Source organism: Orcinus orca, chromosome 12 (assembly GCF_937001465.1).
Source record: "Orcinus orca chromosome 12, mOrcOrc1.1, whole genome shotgun sequence".
NCBI lineage: Eukaryota > Metazoa > Chordata > Mammalia > Artiodactyla > Delphinidae > Orcinus > Orcinus orca.
Window position 1 is genome coordinate 87,693,199 of NC_064570.1, and position 15,664 is coordinate 87,708,862.

The window sequence follows — 15,664 nt, forward strand, 5'->3', positions numbered from 1 at the left end:
TTCTGGCATTTTTTTCTGAATATTTTTGATCTGCAGTTGGTTGATTCTGCAAATTCAGAGCCCGTGGACACAGAGGGCTGACTGTATGCCAGGTACTGTGAGTGTTTTAAGACAAAGGAGACAGGAAACCCATTTCTCAGACAGCCCCCCTGAAAAGCTATTATTTTGGATGCACATTCCATTCACAGGGAGAAGTCAGGGGTTGCAGGGTTTGCCCATTCTTTCCCACTGAGCTGGGGGTGGGGGAGGGGATGTCTATAGTGAGTGAATGTGTGCTAGTCCAAACCTTCACCTTTGTTCTCAGGGACCCCCAACCTTGCACCCTTTCCTGTCAGCACTTAGATTCAATCAAGATAGAAACTAGTCTCTTGGGCAGCACCCTGAAAAGCCTGCACATTGGATATATGTTTTAGTCTTCTATTTCCCTCCCCAGAGAGAGACTCAGAGCTGGAAGTTTTCTCCCAATTATGTCTCACTGAGTCTGTGGGAGAGCTATGGTGAGTGAGTGTCAAAGATTTTCCTGCCAGCCTCAACACAGCTGGTTTCACAGTCACCTGGGGTACAAGTGTCTCTTAACTGAACTTATGTATTTCTTACAAAGAGACTTGATCTGTGTAATGTTGTTGAATCAGTGTCTCCATGGAGGAAAGAGTTTCTGGAGCTTCCTTTTCTGCCATCTTGATGATCTGTATGATGTTATTTTCTGTTTAATTTCTTTATGTTTATTTCCCATGATTACATTTCATTCTCTTATAGACAAGAGTCATCCTACATCCTCCTTTTATATTTCCACTTCCTTATACCACTTGCTCACAGGTAGCAACTCAATCCATTGATTCCTTCACTAAAGTTCAGTTCTTTCTTCAACAAATTGAGAAGATATTATTTTGAGAACATTCCTTATCCTAGAAAGTCTTAATAATCAAAGATTTAACTGTGAAGTATGGGGCTAATGAGGTTTTCACTGATATTTATTAAATTAAAAAAAAAACTCTTTATGTGAGCTACTTCATATTAATCTTATAAGAAACTAAACACTTCATATAAGCACTGCTCTATACCTTATGTCATGTATATTAAATAAAGAGAGCTATATTAGAATTCAAGCCATATTAATATTCCTTCTTGGTTGGTATCCAGTGAGACCTCACATATGTTGAATCTGGCAAATTTCAAGGTTCTAAGGAAGTGTAAAGTAAGAGAGGAGGCCTAAAAGACAAGTAGGAGACTGAAGAAGAGCAGGATTGAGTTTCATGAATCAGGTCATTTGTAACAGACTTGTATTAAACCTGCTATTTGCAAACCAGTGCTGTACACAGTGAGAGAACCCCAGGACGACCATGTTGGACACCCTGCCCGAAAAAGGGATATAGATTAATATAGCAGAGACTATGCTCACAGGTTATCATACTATGGGGGAGGGGTGTAATCTTTGAACTGTAAAGGGATGGAGAATTTAGATAAATACTGATTTAGGTAAACACTGATTCTTCCTTTTAATCCCCTTTCATTTAATGTCTCCAAACAGTTTTTAAGAATTTAAGAAAATCATATGTGAAAGTTACTTAAATAAAACTTTCTTCACAAACACTACCTAACATCATTTATCCATCTTTACTGATGTTTCTGATTTTGAATTTGTCTGCATACAATTCAGATAATATTAAAAACAAAAATTTGGTAACAACACAAGTAAAAGTCAGTTCATTCCAATTACAAGTCGTCATATTCTTGGCTGAAGATAAGTACACTTCAATAGTTAATCTTAAGTAAAAAGTACATTTGCCATTACTTTCTCATTAACATAAAAGTTATTTGACTTCAGAAAGATTTGAGACTGTAAGACAAAACTATACATTGAATCAAGACATCACTACAGAAATGTATGTAGTATTCCAATATCCAAATTTAAATTAAAACAAAATGAAAAGGAGATAAAGCAGGTTCTCATCTGTGTCCACCACTCCCCAGCCTCCAGTTTTTAGAAATGTTTTATCTTTTGCCTATTTTCTTATTTTACTCCTACATATTGTAAAAGAGAGACTATATTTTTCCTTTAAAGATACACTTTGAGGGGAAAAAGAAGGTTCATTTCTCTCCTGTCAGATGTGGAGCCTTTATCTCTCAGTCACTATTCATATTTTTCATTATCTTGATGATCCCTCCTTGATTGTCCATGTCTGTTCTCTGTGGTTTTATCTTGTAAGATGATATCTTGATGTCAGACTCTATTCTCCATAGTCGGATTCACAAGGAGTTATTAGAAAAGACTTATTTAAAGACCTGTCTCCTTAAGAATTATTATACACACAAAAAGCAGCTCTTGGATAATTGAGAGCCCAGGATGGAGGAAGTCAACCATTCTAATGGTTATCTATGTGCAGTCAATGGCAGCTGCTCTTTTAGACGTTTCAGGATTCCAACTAAGCTTAGACTTCAGATCAGAAGAAATACAGAGCCATCTACTTCCATTGTTTGGGTGTTTTTAATGATCTAATAAATCATAGACAGCTCTGTAGACTCTGCCACAGATCTGCCTACAGCTGACAGAAGAGGAAGGTATTTTTCCATTCTCTATCAGTTTTGTGCTAAAACAGCACACTTGTCAAAGCAGTGAAATGTTTGCTCTTCTAGGTGTGTAATCAATACACAAAAATGTCAGAGGTCTTCAGTGAGAGGAAGGCCATGGCCTTGGATTCGCTGAGTCTGTAAGTTCACGATGGATCCCAGATTGCATTAGCAGTGAGTCACTTGTCTTAGCTGATAAAAGAGCTCTGCTAATTGGTTGCTAGAGTAATTCACCTAAATATGAGAAAAGATGTGAAAACAAACAGATGTACTACTATCTGCAGAAGAGCTTTATCAATACACCATGAAGACTCCACCCCACTGTACTCAAAGAGAGCTATCCTCTGGGTGACTGTATATCTAAATCCTATATGAAGTACTTAGAGAAAAACTGAAGGACTACCCTTTGGAACTGAGCCCGAGTTACTAAAATAAGAACAAGAGCTCCAATAATAGTTAGTTTGATCTATTGTGGGTCATGGAGATGCTTTGGTGATCCTAGAATTGAACATGCTTCTGTTCTCTGAAAGCACATGTACATCAAACCAGCACATATTAGTGTAAATATTAAGTGATATTACTGGGCATCTCCCATTCTCTCCTCCCCTTAGTGGCCTAACTTAGTTATTTGTTTCTAGTTTTTTAATTCTTACAATCACGCTTTTCCATATTAATGAATCTGTAATATCAATTTAAATACTTTTCAGACATCAGCTTGGAATGTTTTAGAGTGTTTTAGAGATAAGGATGTCAGAGATATAAATGCACAAATCCTGCTACATCTGTCTATCATATGCCCAACAGACCTGAAGGTCAGGGTCTCATTTACCAGTCCATCCAGACTCTAATTGCAGCTCATAAAGTCTTATTGAGGGGAGTTGCATTTTACATACATTTAAATGATAAGAATTCAATTTATATATGTTGCTGCAGGGAGGGAAAGGAGAGATCAAGTAGCAGTTACTTTGTGCAAATGACTTTATCATCACTCTAGCCAATGAGTATAAGCTTTATTTTCAAATAAAATCACATTCTGGATAAAGAAGATGCAGTACCTATATACAATGGAATACTACTCAGCCATTTAGAATTGCAACAACATGGTGGACGTAGAGATTATCATACTAAGTGAAATAAGACAGAAAGAGAAAGACAAATACCATATGATGTCACTTATATGTGGAATCTAAATTATGACACAAATGGACTTATCTATGAAACAGAAACAGACTCACAGACATAGAGAACAGCCTTATGGTTAAGGGGGAGAAATGGATTGGGAGTTTGGGATTGGCAGATATAAACTATTACATATGGAATAGATATACAACAAGGTCCTACTGTATAGCACAGGGAACTGTATTCAATATCCTGTGATAAAGCACAATAGAAGAAAATATGAAAAAGACTGTTCTTTTGATAGACATTAAGTTGTTAATTAATTTTGCTATTATAGTTTCTTGAACTGTCAAAAAAAGAATGTATATGTATATATGTATAACTGAATCACTTTGCTGTACAGCAGAAATTAACACAACATTGTAAATCAACTCTATTTCAATAAAATAAATTTTAAAAAAATAACAAAATCACCTTCTGAGGTTCTGGGGGTTAGGACTTTAACATATGATTTTAGGGGGAGAAAATTCAATCCCTAACAGTAGTTAATTAACAAGGCTTCATTTTCCTTATCCATTACTATTTGGTAATGTTCACATTAAAATGCAAACAAAATACCTTTCAATGCAAAATTAAAATGCAAAATACCTTGCATTCCAAAATACCTTGCATTCCAAAATACCTTTCAAAGTAATCAATCAGCAAGGTTTGTTGAATACCCCCCCCTTTTTTTTTTACTAAATTTTATTAGATACTGTGAGAGGTACAAAAAAATTGCAAAATAAACACCCTTTTCTAAAGTAACTTATCCTATCACCTACTAGTGATGACAAAATTAAGCAGAAATTACAGCCTGTTTTATGCAGAAAAACACATCAATACATGTAATTACAGAACAAAACATCTAGGTCTTTCCCATATAATCTGATAACACTTCATAAAAATATATTTTGTTGTTATTTTTCCTAAAGGTATATTTTGAAAAATTGTTCCTTGGCCATATCCCTGCAAATGTTAAGATTCCTAAGAATGCAGGCCACGTTTATGGATTCAAGGGCTGCATTCAAGAGCTTCAAGTAAACAACAAAGAATTCTTCCTCATCGATGAAGCCCTGAGTGGGAAAAACATTGAGAACTGCCACATCCCTCGGTGTGAGCATCATCTGTGCCGCAATAATGGTACCTGTGTCAGGTATGTACTAGCCTCCTGCCCTCCAGCCAAATTCTTAAAACAACAAAACCAGCAGCACTGTCATCTGGGTGATAGAAAAGAAAGGTCGGAAACTTCCAAGTTTTTGTGTACATCACCTAGACGATGATGTTTGCTCAAAGAAATTTATATATTGTGGTTCCAATGTCAGAAATTTCTGAACTCTGAAAACACTAGGTAACTAGACCTGATTTTGGCAATTTTAAATGGATCTAAGTGTAATTTTACCAAGGTGTTCTACTCTTTGAAAACATGAATGAGAGATTATTCATTGATAATGGTTTTGGTGCATTAATTTTATTGTTTGTTTTTGCTTCATCTTAAAAATAAATATACTTAGGTCTCTAAGATTAGAGATGGAGAAAGAATACCTATATCCATTTCTTTGTATTGGCAATTTTTACTTCAAGGAGGAAATATCTTATATAGACTTTTTTTCCACCTTGAAGTAAAAATTCATAATGCTTATAAGCTTAAGAAGATCTTAATTAAAATTACTTCCTGTTCCACTAACATGTCTTAAGCGAATTGACCCTGAGGGAGTCTCATTTGGGCAGTGTAGAAAATATTCTCCAATTTCTTCAATCCTCTGAGAAATCTTTATTTCAGGGCTACAAATAATGACAGAGTGGAAGCTGAAACAGGTACAGATTATAATAATTCAAGTCAAGGAGAAATTGACCAAATCTCACAGGAACTATCTTAATTAATTCACGTCAGTGTTTCTAAGGGACAAGTTATCAAGTAGTTAATGACACTATAAACATAAACATCTATGTGCATAGTGTGAGAAAGAGAAAAATTCTATCAAAAATGTAGGATAGGAAATGGTAGGCAGAGATGGGCTCTGAAAGTAATCACTCAAATAGAAAAAGAAAATAGACAGATGGAGAGAACAAAATGGCAAGGCAAGACAGAGGAATGGACAGATGTGATAAAGTCAGGGTGATATATTTACCAGACAATCACAAACTGACCATAATAAACTTGAAGAAAACACATAGTGAGAAAGGAAGGTATTAGCTCTTAGAGTGTCTAAAACATTTGCTTCTGATTAACTGTGTCTAAGTCTGTGCCTTAATTTACACATTTGTAAAATAAGAACCTATATCACATAGGTAAAGTATAACAGATAAAGTTTTAAAGGATTTTAAAAGAATGAATTTTACTTGGCTATGGTCACTTGTCTGAAGGAAACAAAATCAACCCTTTACTTAGTAAGTATTCTGTTTTATAAGGAACCCATTAATAGCGATTATTTTTTAAATTGTAATAATGCAAAAATTATCCAGCAGGACAAACTTCAGAACTCTCAGAAAAAAAAATGCATTTTTGCCTAATTAAGTGAAATAGAAACAGGATAAAGGCTTTTCCTCTTGACTTTCTAATGACTGAAACACGTGACTTGCCTTTGATCAACAGAATAACCAATAAAATAGGGTGATGAAATGTCACTTCCCTGATTATGTCACAGAGGATTGTGAGCAAGGAGACTCTGTCTCTTACCAGCTTTGGTAAAGTGTGAAGCAATTGGGGGAAGGTCCATGTGACAAGGCAGTGAGGGCAGCAGCAACCAGAATGGCCACTGACTGACAGCCAGCAGATCTGAAGTCCTTGGTCCTATAACTGCAAGAAACTATATTTTACCACAAATCACATATGCTTGGGAGCAGGTCTTTCCCCAACTGAATGTTGAGATGAGACCCCAACCTGACCAACACCCTGTCTGAGCTTGTGAGACTTGATACAGAGGACCCAGTGAGGCCTTCCCAAACTCTTCATTCAGGGAAACAATGAGATAATAAATGTGTGTTGTTTTAAGCTGCTGATTATGTAGTAATTTTTTGTTATGCAGCATAGAAAATAAATACCTTCTAATTTTCTGAATAAATATCTAACATCACCAACTTGGAGAAGCAGGGAAGGGTTTGTTTTATTTTAGAACAGTAATTGTCTCAGATATTGTAAACCAGGTACATGTTAAATAAAATAAACCTCTCATTTTCATAAATTAAAAGAAACTCACATTACTTCCAATCTTGTTATTTAATATATACTTGAAAATAAAAGTCGGGATTGTCATCCTAGTAGGATAGTTATAAGCAGTCCTAGGTAGAATTATACTTTGTCTGTCATTTCCTGAGGGACAATAACCAAGGATTTTGTGAAGCAAAGATGTGTAGTCAAGACTGTCCTGCACACAAGGAGTTTTCACTCTAGCGTAGAAGTTTACCAGCTCTTCAAACCTTAGGGTGAAACTTTCCACAGAAATGTATCTCTCTTCTGTCACATACATTATTCTGGCTTTCCATATCCATTTCTCAATCTTTCAAACTCTCAAAATTTACTCTAAAGAAATCCACTCAAATGTCAACAGACTTTGGCAAACACTATTTAAGGTCTTCCAGATCTGTACGTGCTTTCTTATGGCCAGTAAAATGGAGACATACCAGCTGTGTACCCAACAAATAAAACACTTCTTCCTATCCTATGAACAACAAGATTTCTATCTTGGTTGCCAATGCTGAACTCCCATAACCCACCCTTTGCATCACTGCATCCAGAACACGTTGATCTATGGCAACTGTGACTTCATTTCAGCATCTCCCTGTGCATGCCAACACCATCATACACTGGAGCTGGTCAGTTCCCAAACAACAATAACAAAAAAAGACTTCTCAGAAGGATCATAAGAACAGCCCCTAGGAGATCAAAAGTTTAATACGAGAAGAGCACAGATAGTTATAGGTCCACAGGGAAAATCGTCAGAATGAGAATGCTGCTTTCCTTCTGTTCTGTCTAAAACACCAGTGCACAATCATAGCAGAGCAGTTCAGCAGTCTGTGCAGCAACCCAAAAAGAGAACCAGAATATGTACTGAAGGAGATCTCTGAGAGGCTGTGAGTACGTTCAGTACAACGAGAAGAACACAGATCAAAGAAGTAGGTCCTAAGAACCACTACCACAACCAACAATCTGCCCCCAGCAGACGCCTGCCCACACTTGGAATACAATGAGTGGTGTAAAGTTTTCCAGCCAAAAAACCAAGAGAAACTGCTACTGAGCCATGTTTTCTAATGTAGAAAACATGGATCTGAACTGGCTTAATGCCTTTGGAAACTTACTTCTCATCTATGTTGCTGGTCAAAGCCAAAGGCTCCTTTCCTCTATGTGCTGCCACATCATAAAATGAATCTCTCCAAGATCTTCCAAACTCTCTTCCAACCCTTTTCACCCTTTGAGTCTGTCCACACCATCTGACTTGATCCCACTCCTGGGCTTAGCCAGGCAGGCTTCTAAACTTCCCTTCTCTTCTCCTACTTTCCCAGAAAGGGAGATTAGATTCAAGACAGCTTTCAAAATAGCAGAGCAATTTATATAAGTTATATTAGTATTCAACATTTCTGAATCCAAAGGGGATGGATGAAATGAACTGATGGAATTCTTTTTATGTCTACAAGTTTTATTATTTTATTTCCAAAGTAATAGATCATCTATGTTCAGAATAAAAGAGTCATTATTACAAAGACAAGAAGAAAGGACTTGTACCTTTCTGCTTTCTTGTCTCAAGATATAAAGACACTAGTATTTTAAGACTCTAGCATGTGCACATGATGTATTCATTTGAAAATGTAGATAATAATTTCTCATCACAGTTTAATTGTTCTAGTCCAGGGTCTCTCATCTAAAGGTTGGGAAATGTCTCCTAATGAGGGAGAAGTGTTTCAGTCTCCAAACACACACACACACACACACACACACACACACACACACACACACACACACACCTGAGCATTCCAATGGGTGTCTTCTGGGAATACAAGCCCACTTTTCCCAACATGTAAAGAATAATAGTGGCTTAACAAGAGATAACCCTAAAAGAAGTGTGCTCTAGACAAGAGTAAAATGGTGAGTGAACAGAGGTTCAGTACCAGATAGAGCTAAACTTTAGGGTTCACAAAATAAAACACAGCTATATAGCTATTTATAAACAAAATCTTCACTAATTTTAGCAGCTTGGTTAATATAATTTGCTGTTAGTAAGTGCTGATTCTATCGTACTTTGTCTATGAAAGTAATCTGCTTACAAGAAGACAAATTTCATGTTGAAAAGTCTTAAGGGGAGTGACACTTCAGCAGCTTTGCTGAGCAAATGTCATTCTGCTTTGAGTACCATCACATGTTTCTGGACAGTATCCAGTGTTTTTCATTTTGTTATAAATCTGTGTTAGAATTTTCAAACCCCAGTGGTTGCTCATTTCAGAGAAATCCAAATTGCATGTACCAAAATTCAGTTTAGAAAAGTGATACGAAGGGTTATTCTGAGTACCCAAATCTCTGTGGACTTTGAACAAGCTGCTTCCAAAGGGCAAGGGAAGGTTAGAAAATTAAACAAATGACATTTAAATCACTTTCTCCTTTCTGTATCAGATATTTTTAAATAGGTTAAACAATAATTAAAATGGAGCATCAGGTTTGGGAATATACCCTGTATAACAACTGCACCAAGAATGTATGTCACTGACATTATAGTGAATAATTATTGAGACATGAATTTTAGACTTAGTCTAAATTCATGCCAGGAGCTAAGAATTTAGGAATGGATTTGACCATGCCTTGAAAGTCAATAATCCCTAGCTGCGAATGAATGTGATCTTTCTGGATCTACTTGTTCTCTTAGCTTTGATTCATCACTAGCCAGTGCTGCCTTCCATGTGCTAGGGCAGGGTTCAGCAAACTGTTTTTGTAAAGGGACAGATAGCAAATATTTTAGACTTTGCCTCACAACTATTCAACCCTGCTACTGTAACATCAAAGCAGCATTGACTATATATAAATAAATGTACGTGGCTGTGTTCCAATAAAATTTTATTTATAAAAATAAGCGTCTGGAAAAATTTGGTCCAAAGGCCATAGTTTGCAGATCACTGCACTATGCCAACAGATGGATAATATAGTTTTAGTCAATTAAGTGACCAGGAAAGTCCAACTCAATTTAATTTTTCCATATTAAGCAATGTATACATACATACATATATAGATGGATAGATAGATAGATAGATAGATGATAGATAGATAGATAGACAGATAGGTATACATTATAAAGCATTGGCTCACTTAATTATGGAGCCTGAGTAGTCCCACTATGTGTCACCTGCAAGCTGGAGACCAGGACAGCTGGTGGTGTAGATCCCAGTTTGAGTCCAAAAGTGTGCTGATGGCAGAAGGTCAAAGTCGCAGCTCAGAGTCAGACAGAGAGAAATCCCAGCCTTCCTCCACTTTTGTTCTGCTCAGACCCTCAGGGGGGTGGGTGAGACCCACCCCATTGGGAGGGGCCAGCTGCTTTACTCAGTCTACCAATTCAAGTACTAATGTCTTCCGTAAACAGACCCATAGACACACCCAGAAATAATGTTTAGCCAGCTATCTGGGCATCCTGTGACCAATCAAATTGACACATAAAATTAACTGCAACAAGAACCTCAGAAAAATGTATATGTGTTTCTTAACACTAGGTAACTTTCATTGCCCTCTGTGTCCAGTGAGAAGAGAAGTAAAAGCTCGTTTCTTTCATTCTTTTCTTTCAATCCATTTTTCCCTATTATCTCATTTCATAGACTTTTTTTTTATATTGTCAGGTGAAAAGAAGTCATTTTTCATGATTTCTGAGGTATTTAGTTTTCAAATCATTTAGCACTTCAAAATGAGGTAGGAGCAATAAATTGAACTTGAAATTCCAATAGTGACAACTACTACAGAACACAATGAATCTGGGTATTGTGTACTAATTTTTGCATCTGTTCTGTAGTGAGTGATGACACCCCACAAATGTCCACTTGTCTTCACCGTCATGTCACAGTGACATGTAACTAGGCAAAACTACTGAGAACTTTTAGTTAATACTCTGTATCCTGAAAGATTACCCCTAATCCAGTCCAGCAGTCTACCCAAGTCCTCTAAATACCAAGGGGGAAAAGTGCCTATTTCATATCAATTTCTCACCCCACATTTAGACTAATAACATCTTCAAATATTTAACCCCTCTTCTTAGTTGCTGTTCTGTCTGCATTCAACATGTTTGAAATTGTCCTCAGGATTTAAATGTCTCTTGTACTAGAGTACTACTTTGTATTTGGTTAGATTATTCTCAGGTGTAAAAGTTTGCTGAACATCGAAACATCTCAGCTGTAGGTGACCCCTACTGCTCAAACAAGGGGAAAAGGGAAAATGTCCCACTAATTTTCACGTAAAAACTTAGAAGCATATGTGGTGTTCCCATTTCTTTAATTGTGTTAATTAATTGTGCATTTACAACATTTATCCATGTACTCCATTCATGGAAAGCATTTTAACCTTTATGGGGTGCAAATATAAACAGTTTTATTTTTCTCCTTTCACGATGTCAAACATACTTTATGGGTTCCCTTTACTTTCCCTTAACAGAATATCATGCAGGTTCATGTTCACATATTAAAAGCATATGGTTCAACCTCCTCCAGTTTAAAACTTCTAACTCATATCCAGTTGGGCTGTCTCCTATCCCCTGCCTAGTTGGAAGGACCCCCAGCTCAAGAGCTTGAACAGGGAAAGAATGTGATGTGTTCTGCCTGATGCCTCTCTATCCCTCTTCTGTCTCCAGTTTCTCCAGATTTGGGGCTATCTTGGGGCAGAAGGGATTTAATTTTAAGGATTAAAAGCTTTCTTATTTTTTTATTCAGCTTATTTTATTGAAGTATAGTTGATTTACAATGTTGTGTTAATTTCAGGTGTACAGCAAAGTGATTCAGTTATTCATACATATATATCTGGGGGTTTTTTTCAGATTCTTTTTCCTTATAGGTTATTACAAAATATTGAGCATAGTTCCCTGTGCTATACAGTAGGTCCTTGTTGGTTATATATTTTACATACAGAGGTGTGTATATGTTAATCCCAAACTGCTAATTTATCCCTCCCTCCCTTACGGTTACTTTGGTAACCATAAGTTTGTTTTCTATGCCTGTGGGTCTATTTCTATTTTACATATAAGTTCATTTGTATAATTTTTTTTTAGATTCCACATATAAGTGATAACATGATTTTTATCTTTGTCTGACTTACTTCACTTAATATGATAATCTCTATGTCCATCTTATTGCTACATATAGCATAATTTTGTTCTTTTTTATGGCTGAGTAATATTCCATTGTATGTACATGTATAGATGTAAATATAAATATAAATATATATATATACACACACCACATCTTTATCCATTCATCTATGGATGGACATTTAGGTTGCTTCCATGTCTTGGCTATTATGAATAGTGCTGCAATGAACATTTGGGTGCACATATCTTTTCAAATTATGGTTTTCTCCAGATATATGCCTAAGGGTGGGATTGCAGGATCATATGGTAGCTCTATTTTTAGTCTTTTAAGAAACCTCCATACTGTTTCCCATAGTGGCTGCACCAATTTACATTCCCACCAACAGTGTAGGAGGGTTCCCTTTTCTTCACACCCTCTCCAGCATTTATTATTTGTAGACATTTTGATGATGGCCCTCCTGACCAATGTGAGGTGATACCTCATTATAGTTTTGATTTGCATTTCTCTAATAATTAGTGATGTTCAGCATCTTTTCATGTGCCTTTTGGCCAGCTGTATGTCTTCTTTGGAGAAATGTCTATTTAGATCTTCTGCCCATTTTTTGATTGGGTTGTTTTTTTGATATTGAGCTGTATGTACTGCTTGTATATTTTGGAGATTAATCCCTTGTCAGTTGCATCATTTGCAAATATTTTCTCCCATTCTGTGGTTTGTCTTTTTGTTTTGTCTATGATTTCCTTTGCTGTGCAAAAGCTTTTAAGTTTCATTAGGTGCCATTTGTTTATTTTTGTTTTAATTTCCATTACTCTAGGAGGCAGTTCCAAAAAAATATCACTACAATTTATGTCAAAGAGTGTTCTGGGGGCTTCTCTGGTGGCACAGTTTTTGGGGGTCCGCCTGCCGATGCAGGGGACGTGGGTTCATGCCCTGGTCCGGGAGGGTCCCACATGCCGCGGAGCGGCTCGGCCTGTGAGCCATGGCTGCTGAGCCTGTGTGTCTGGAGCCTGTGCTCCATAACGGGAGAGGCCACAGCAGTGAGAGGCCCACGTACCACAAAAAAAAAAAAAAAAAAAGAAAAAAGAAAAGAGTGTTCTGCCTATGTTTTCCTCTAGGAGTTTTATAGTATCTGGTATTATATTTAGGTCTTTAATCCCTTTTGAGTTTATTTTTGTGTGTGGTGTTAAAGAATGTTCTAATTTCATTCTTTTACATGTAGCTGTCCTGTTTTCCCAGCACCACTTATTGAAGATACTAAATTTTATGGAAACACAAAAGACCCCAAATAGCCAAAGCAATCTTAAGAGAGAGCAATGGAGCTGGAGGAATCAGGCTCCTTGACTTAAGACTATACTACAAAGTTACAGTAATCAAAGCAGTATGGTAATGGCACAAAAACAAATAGAGATCAATGGAACAGTATAGAAAGCCCAGAAATAAACCCAGGCACTTATGGTCAATTAATCTATGACAAAGGAGGCAAGAATGTACAAAGGTTTTCTGATTAACTGGTTCCAGTATGGTTTTGTATGTTCTCCCTATAACAGAAGTTCAGTCCTGGGTCTCTTGACACACATGTGTGTGAGTATTCGTCAAGCCCTGCCCAAGGGACCACTCCCTGGCACAGCTACCTGAGGGGCAAAGTTCTCTGGTTTGCTCCTCCCAGACTTACATTTTACCTGCTGGTGTCCCCTTGCCCAGTAGCAGAACTGGTTTACTCTGAAGCTAATGAAGCATAGAGGTTTCCACCCTTGCACATGTCCTTCTGAGACCTGGGAGTTGCTAGGAATTGCAGTGGCTTTTTAATAGTCCTCTTTCAGAGCAGAAACGAGGCTGCAATCAGGAACCATTTCCATGTAAGCATTTCCTATGAAGAGCCTAAGGAGATTTCAGAGAGACAGCTAAATCTCTTTGTTTCCCTGTAATTCATTGTGATTTCTTTTCTCATTGTAAATAAATATTCTCTTTTACACATAAGTTTGTATATGTATTTTTGAATCCTTTTTTTATAAAGGATCAAAAATTATATAAGCTGTGTGCCCCATAAAATCTAGACTAACATTTGCCCCTCTTAGGCCGGGTCTTGGCTAAGGAGGTAACTCAAAGCACGTATCAAAGGTTAATTTTCAAAAAGTTATAAACCTGACTTTCATACAATGTATAGTGAACACATGCCAAAAATTATTTATCTCATTAATGACAGAACCAGTATGTTGGTAAGGCTGATTCAAAGAGAATTCAGGAGGCTGAGCATATATAGGCACAGAATGAAAGCTGAAATAAGATCACTAGGTTAGAGGCAAAACTCATTAGTATCCTACAGAGGAATAAAGTGTAAATTCGTGGTTGTCTTTTCTACCAATCTGTACTCACTTGCATCTCCATCAGACATAATTCTACAAGTTAGCATGTAACTTCCCAGAGTCTGGGCCTAATCAATAGTAAATAGTGAGCCAAATAAAAATTCATTTTTCTAGAAAATTACATAATCCTTGAGCAGGCCTATTAGAAAACACCCTAGTATGATATTAATAAAACACGTAGTTATCTTTTTGCTTTATTTCTAAGTTTTGAACATTTTCTAAACACCAGCCCCTTTCCACATCACCAAGAGATGGGAGTCACAGGTGCTTCAGTGTTAACCACCCCCCACCCCCTCACTATCCTGAATGTTCAGCAAGCTGGAGGTGACCATAAGCAAGACAGTATTAAGAAGAATAAACTCATTTAGTCTTCCATGGCATGAAAAGCAAATATACCAATGCTATGAGTAGGAAAAAAGAAAAAAGTCTCCTTATCACTTAGACTAAACGTAATGCATCACAACATAGTATTTTGGTAATTTTTTTCTATTTTTTTCCCTGGAATACCCATGTTTAGAAGTTATTTTAAGTTGAGTCTACTTGACTAAAATAGGATTTGTGTCTCTTTCACACCACCAGCATGGCAGAGCACCCTTTGGTGTGAAGTAGTGTGAACATGGGATTTACAAAGAAGGATAAGACATTATATCATTGTCTACATACTCTTTTGCTTATGCTAAGGGCTGTGGAATAAAATGAGTTTTTTCACTTATACATACAAAGTGCAATCTTAGGTTAAAACAGCCCAAGACCCAACACAGCCAAAAATAAGTAAATAAATTAATTTTTAAAAAAAAATTAAAAAAAAAAAACAGCCCAGATTTCAAATTATCTTTTTGATCTCATTTCTTCCACCAATCTACAAGTGCCAAATATGGTTAAAATGGATTGATTTGGGGTCATTTATTTTTGCTTGGAGAGTGTGACTGAAGCTGCAGGGTTTTTAGTTGCTTACAAAAGTCAATTATGTATTTGGAAATCATAACTCTCACCAACGTACCACTGTAAGTGTCACAGGTTTCTTGGTAAAGTACAAATGCAGTTTAAATTGATTTTCTAACCACTTTTATTACTGCCATCCTTGAGTGTAGCAACAAGGGTTGGGCATTTGTTTTTCTGGGGCAGAAAGCATTTCAGTCCTCCGCAGAGTTTCATTAAAGTCGTGATTCCAAATACAATGGTATTTAAATGAGAACAAGTAAGATTAAACGTGGAAAAAGTTATATCCTTTACACCAAATTTGAAAAGTCTCAAAGAGTTAAATACTTCAAGGTTTGACCAATGGGAAAAGACCACTATCAAATTCCACACAT

General features: G+C 36.6%; 1 protein-coding gene across 2 annotated transcripts in view; it reads left to right on the forward strand.

The window, feature by feature from the left end:
• Nucleotides 1-15,664, forward strand: part of EYS (eyes shut homolog) — a 1,673,869-nt gene that overhangs the window by 1,411,664 nt on the left and 246,541 nt on the right. For both annotated transcript variants that reach the window (XM_049695235.1, XM_004282511.3), the window contains exon 33: nt 4,659-4,879. In XM_049695235.1, the coding sequence (XP_049551192.1) occupies nt 4,659-4,879 (221 nt within the window). The remainder of the gene's footprint in view (nt 1-4,658; nt 4,880-15,664) is intronic.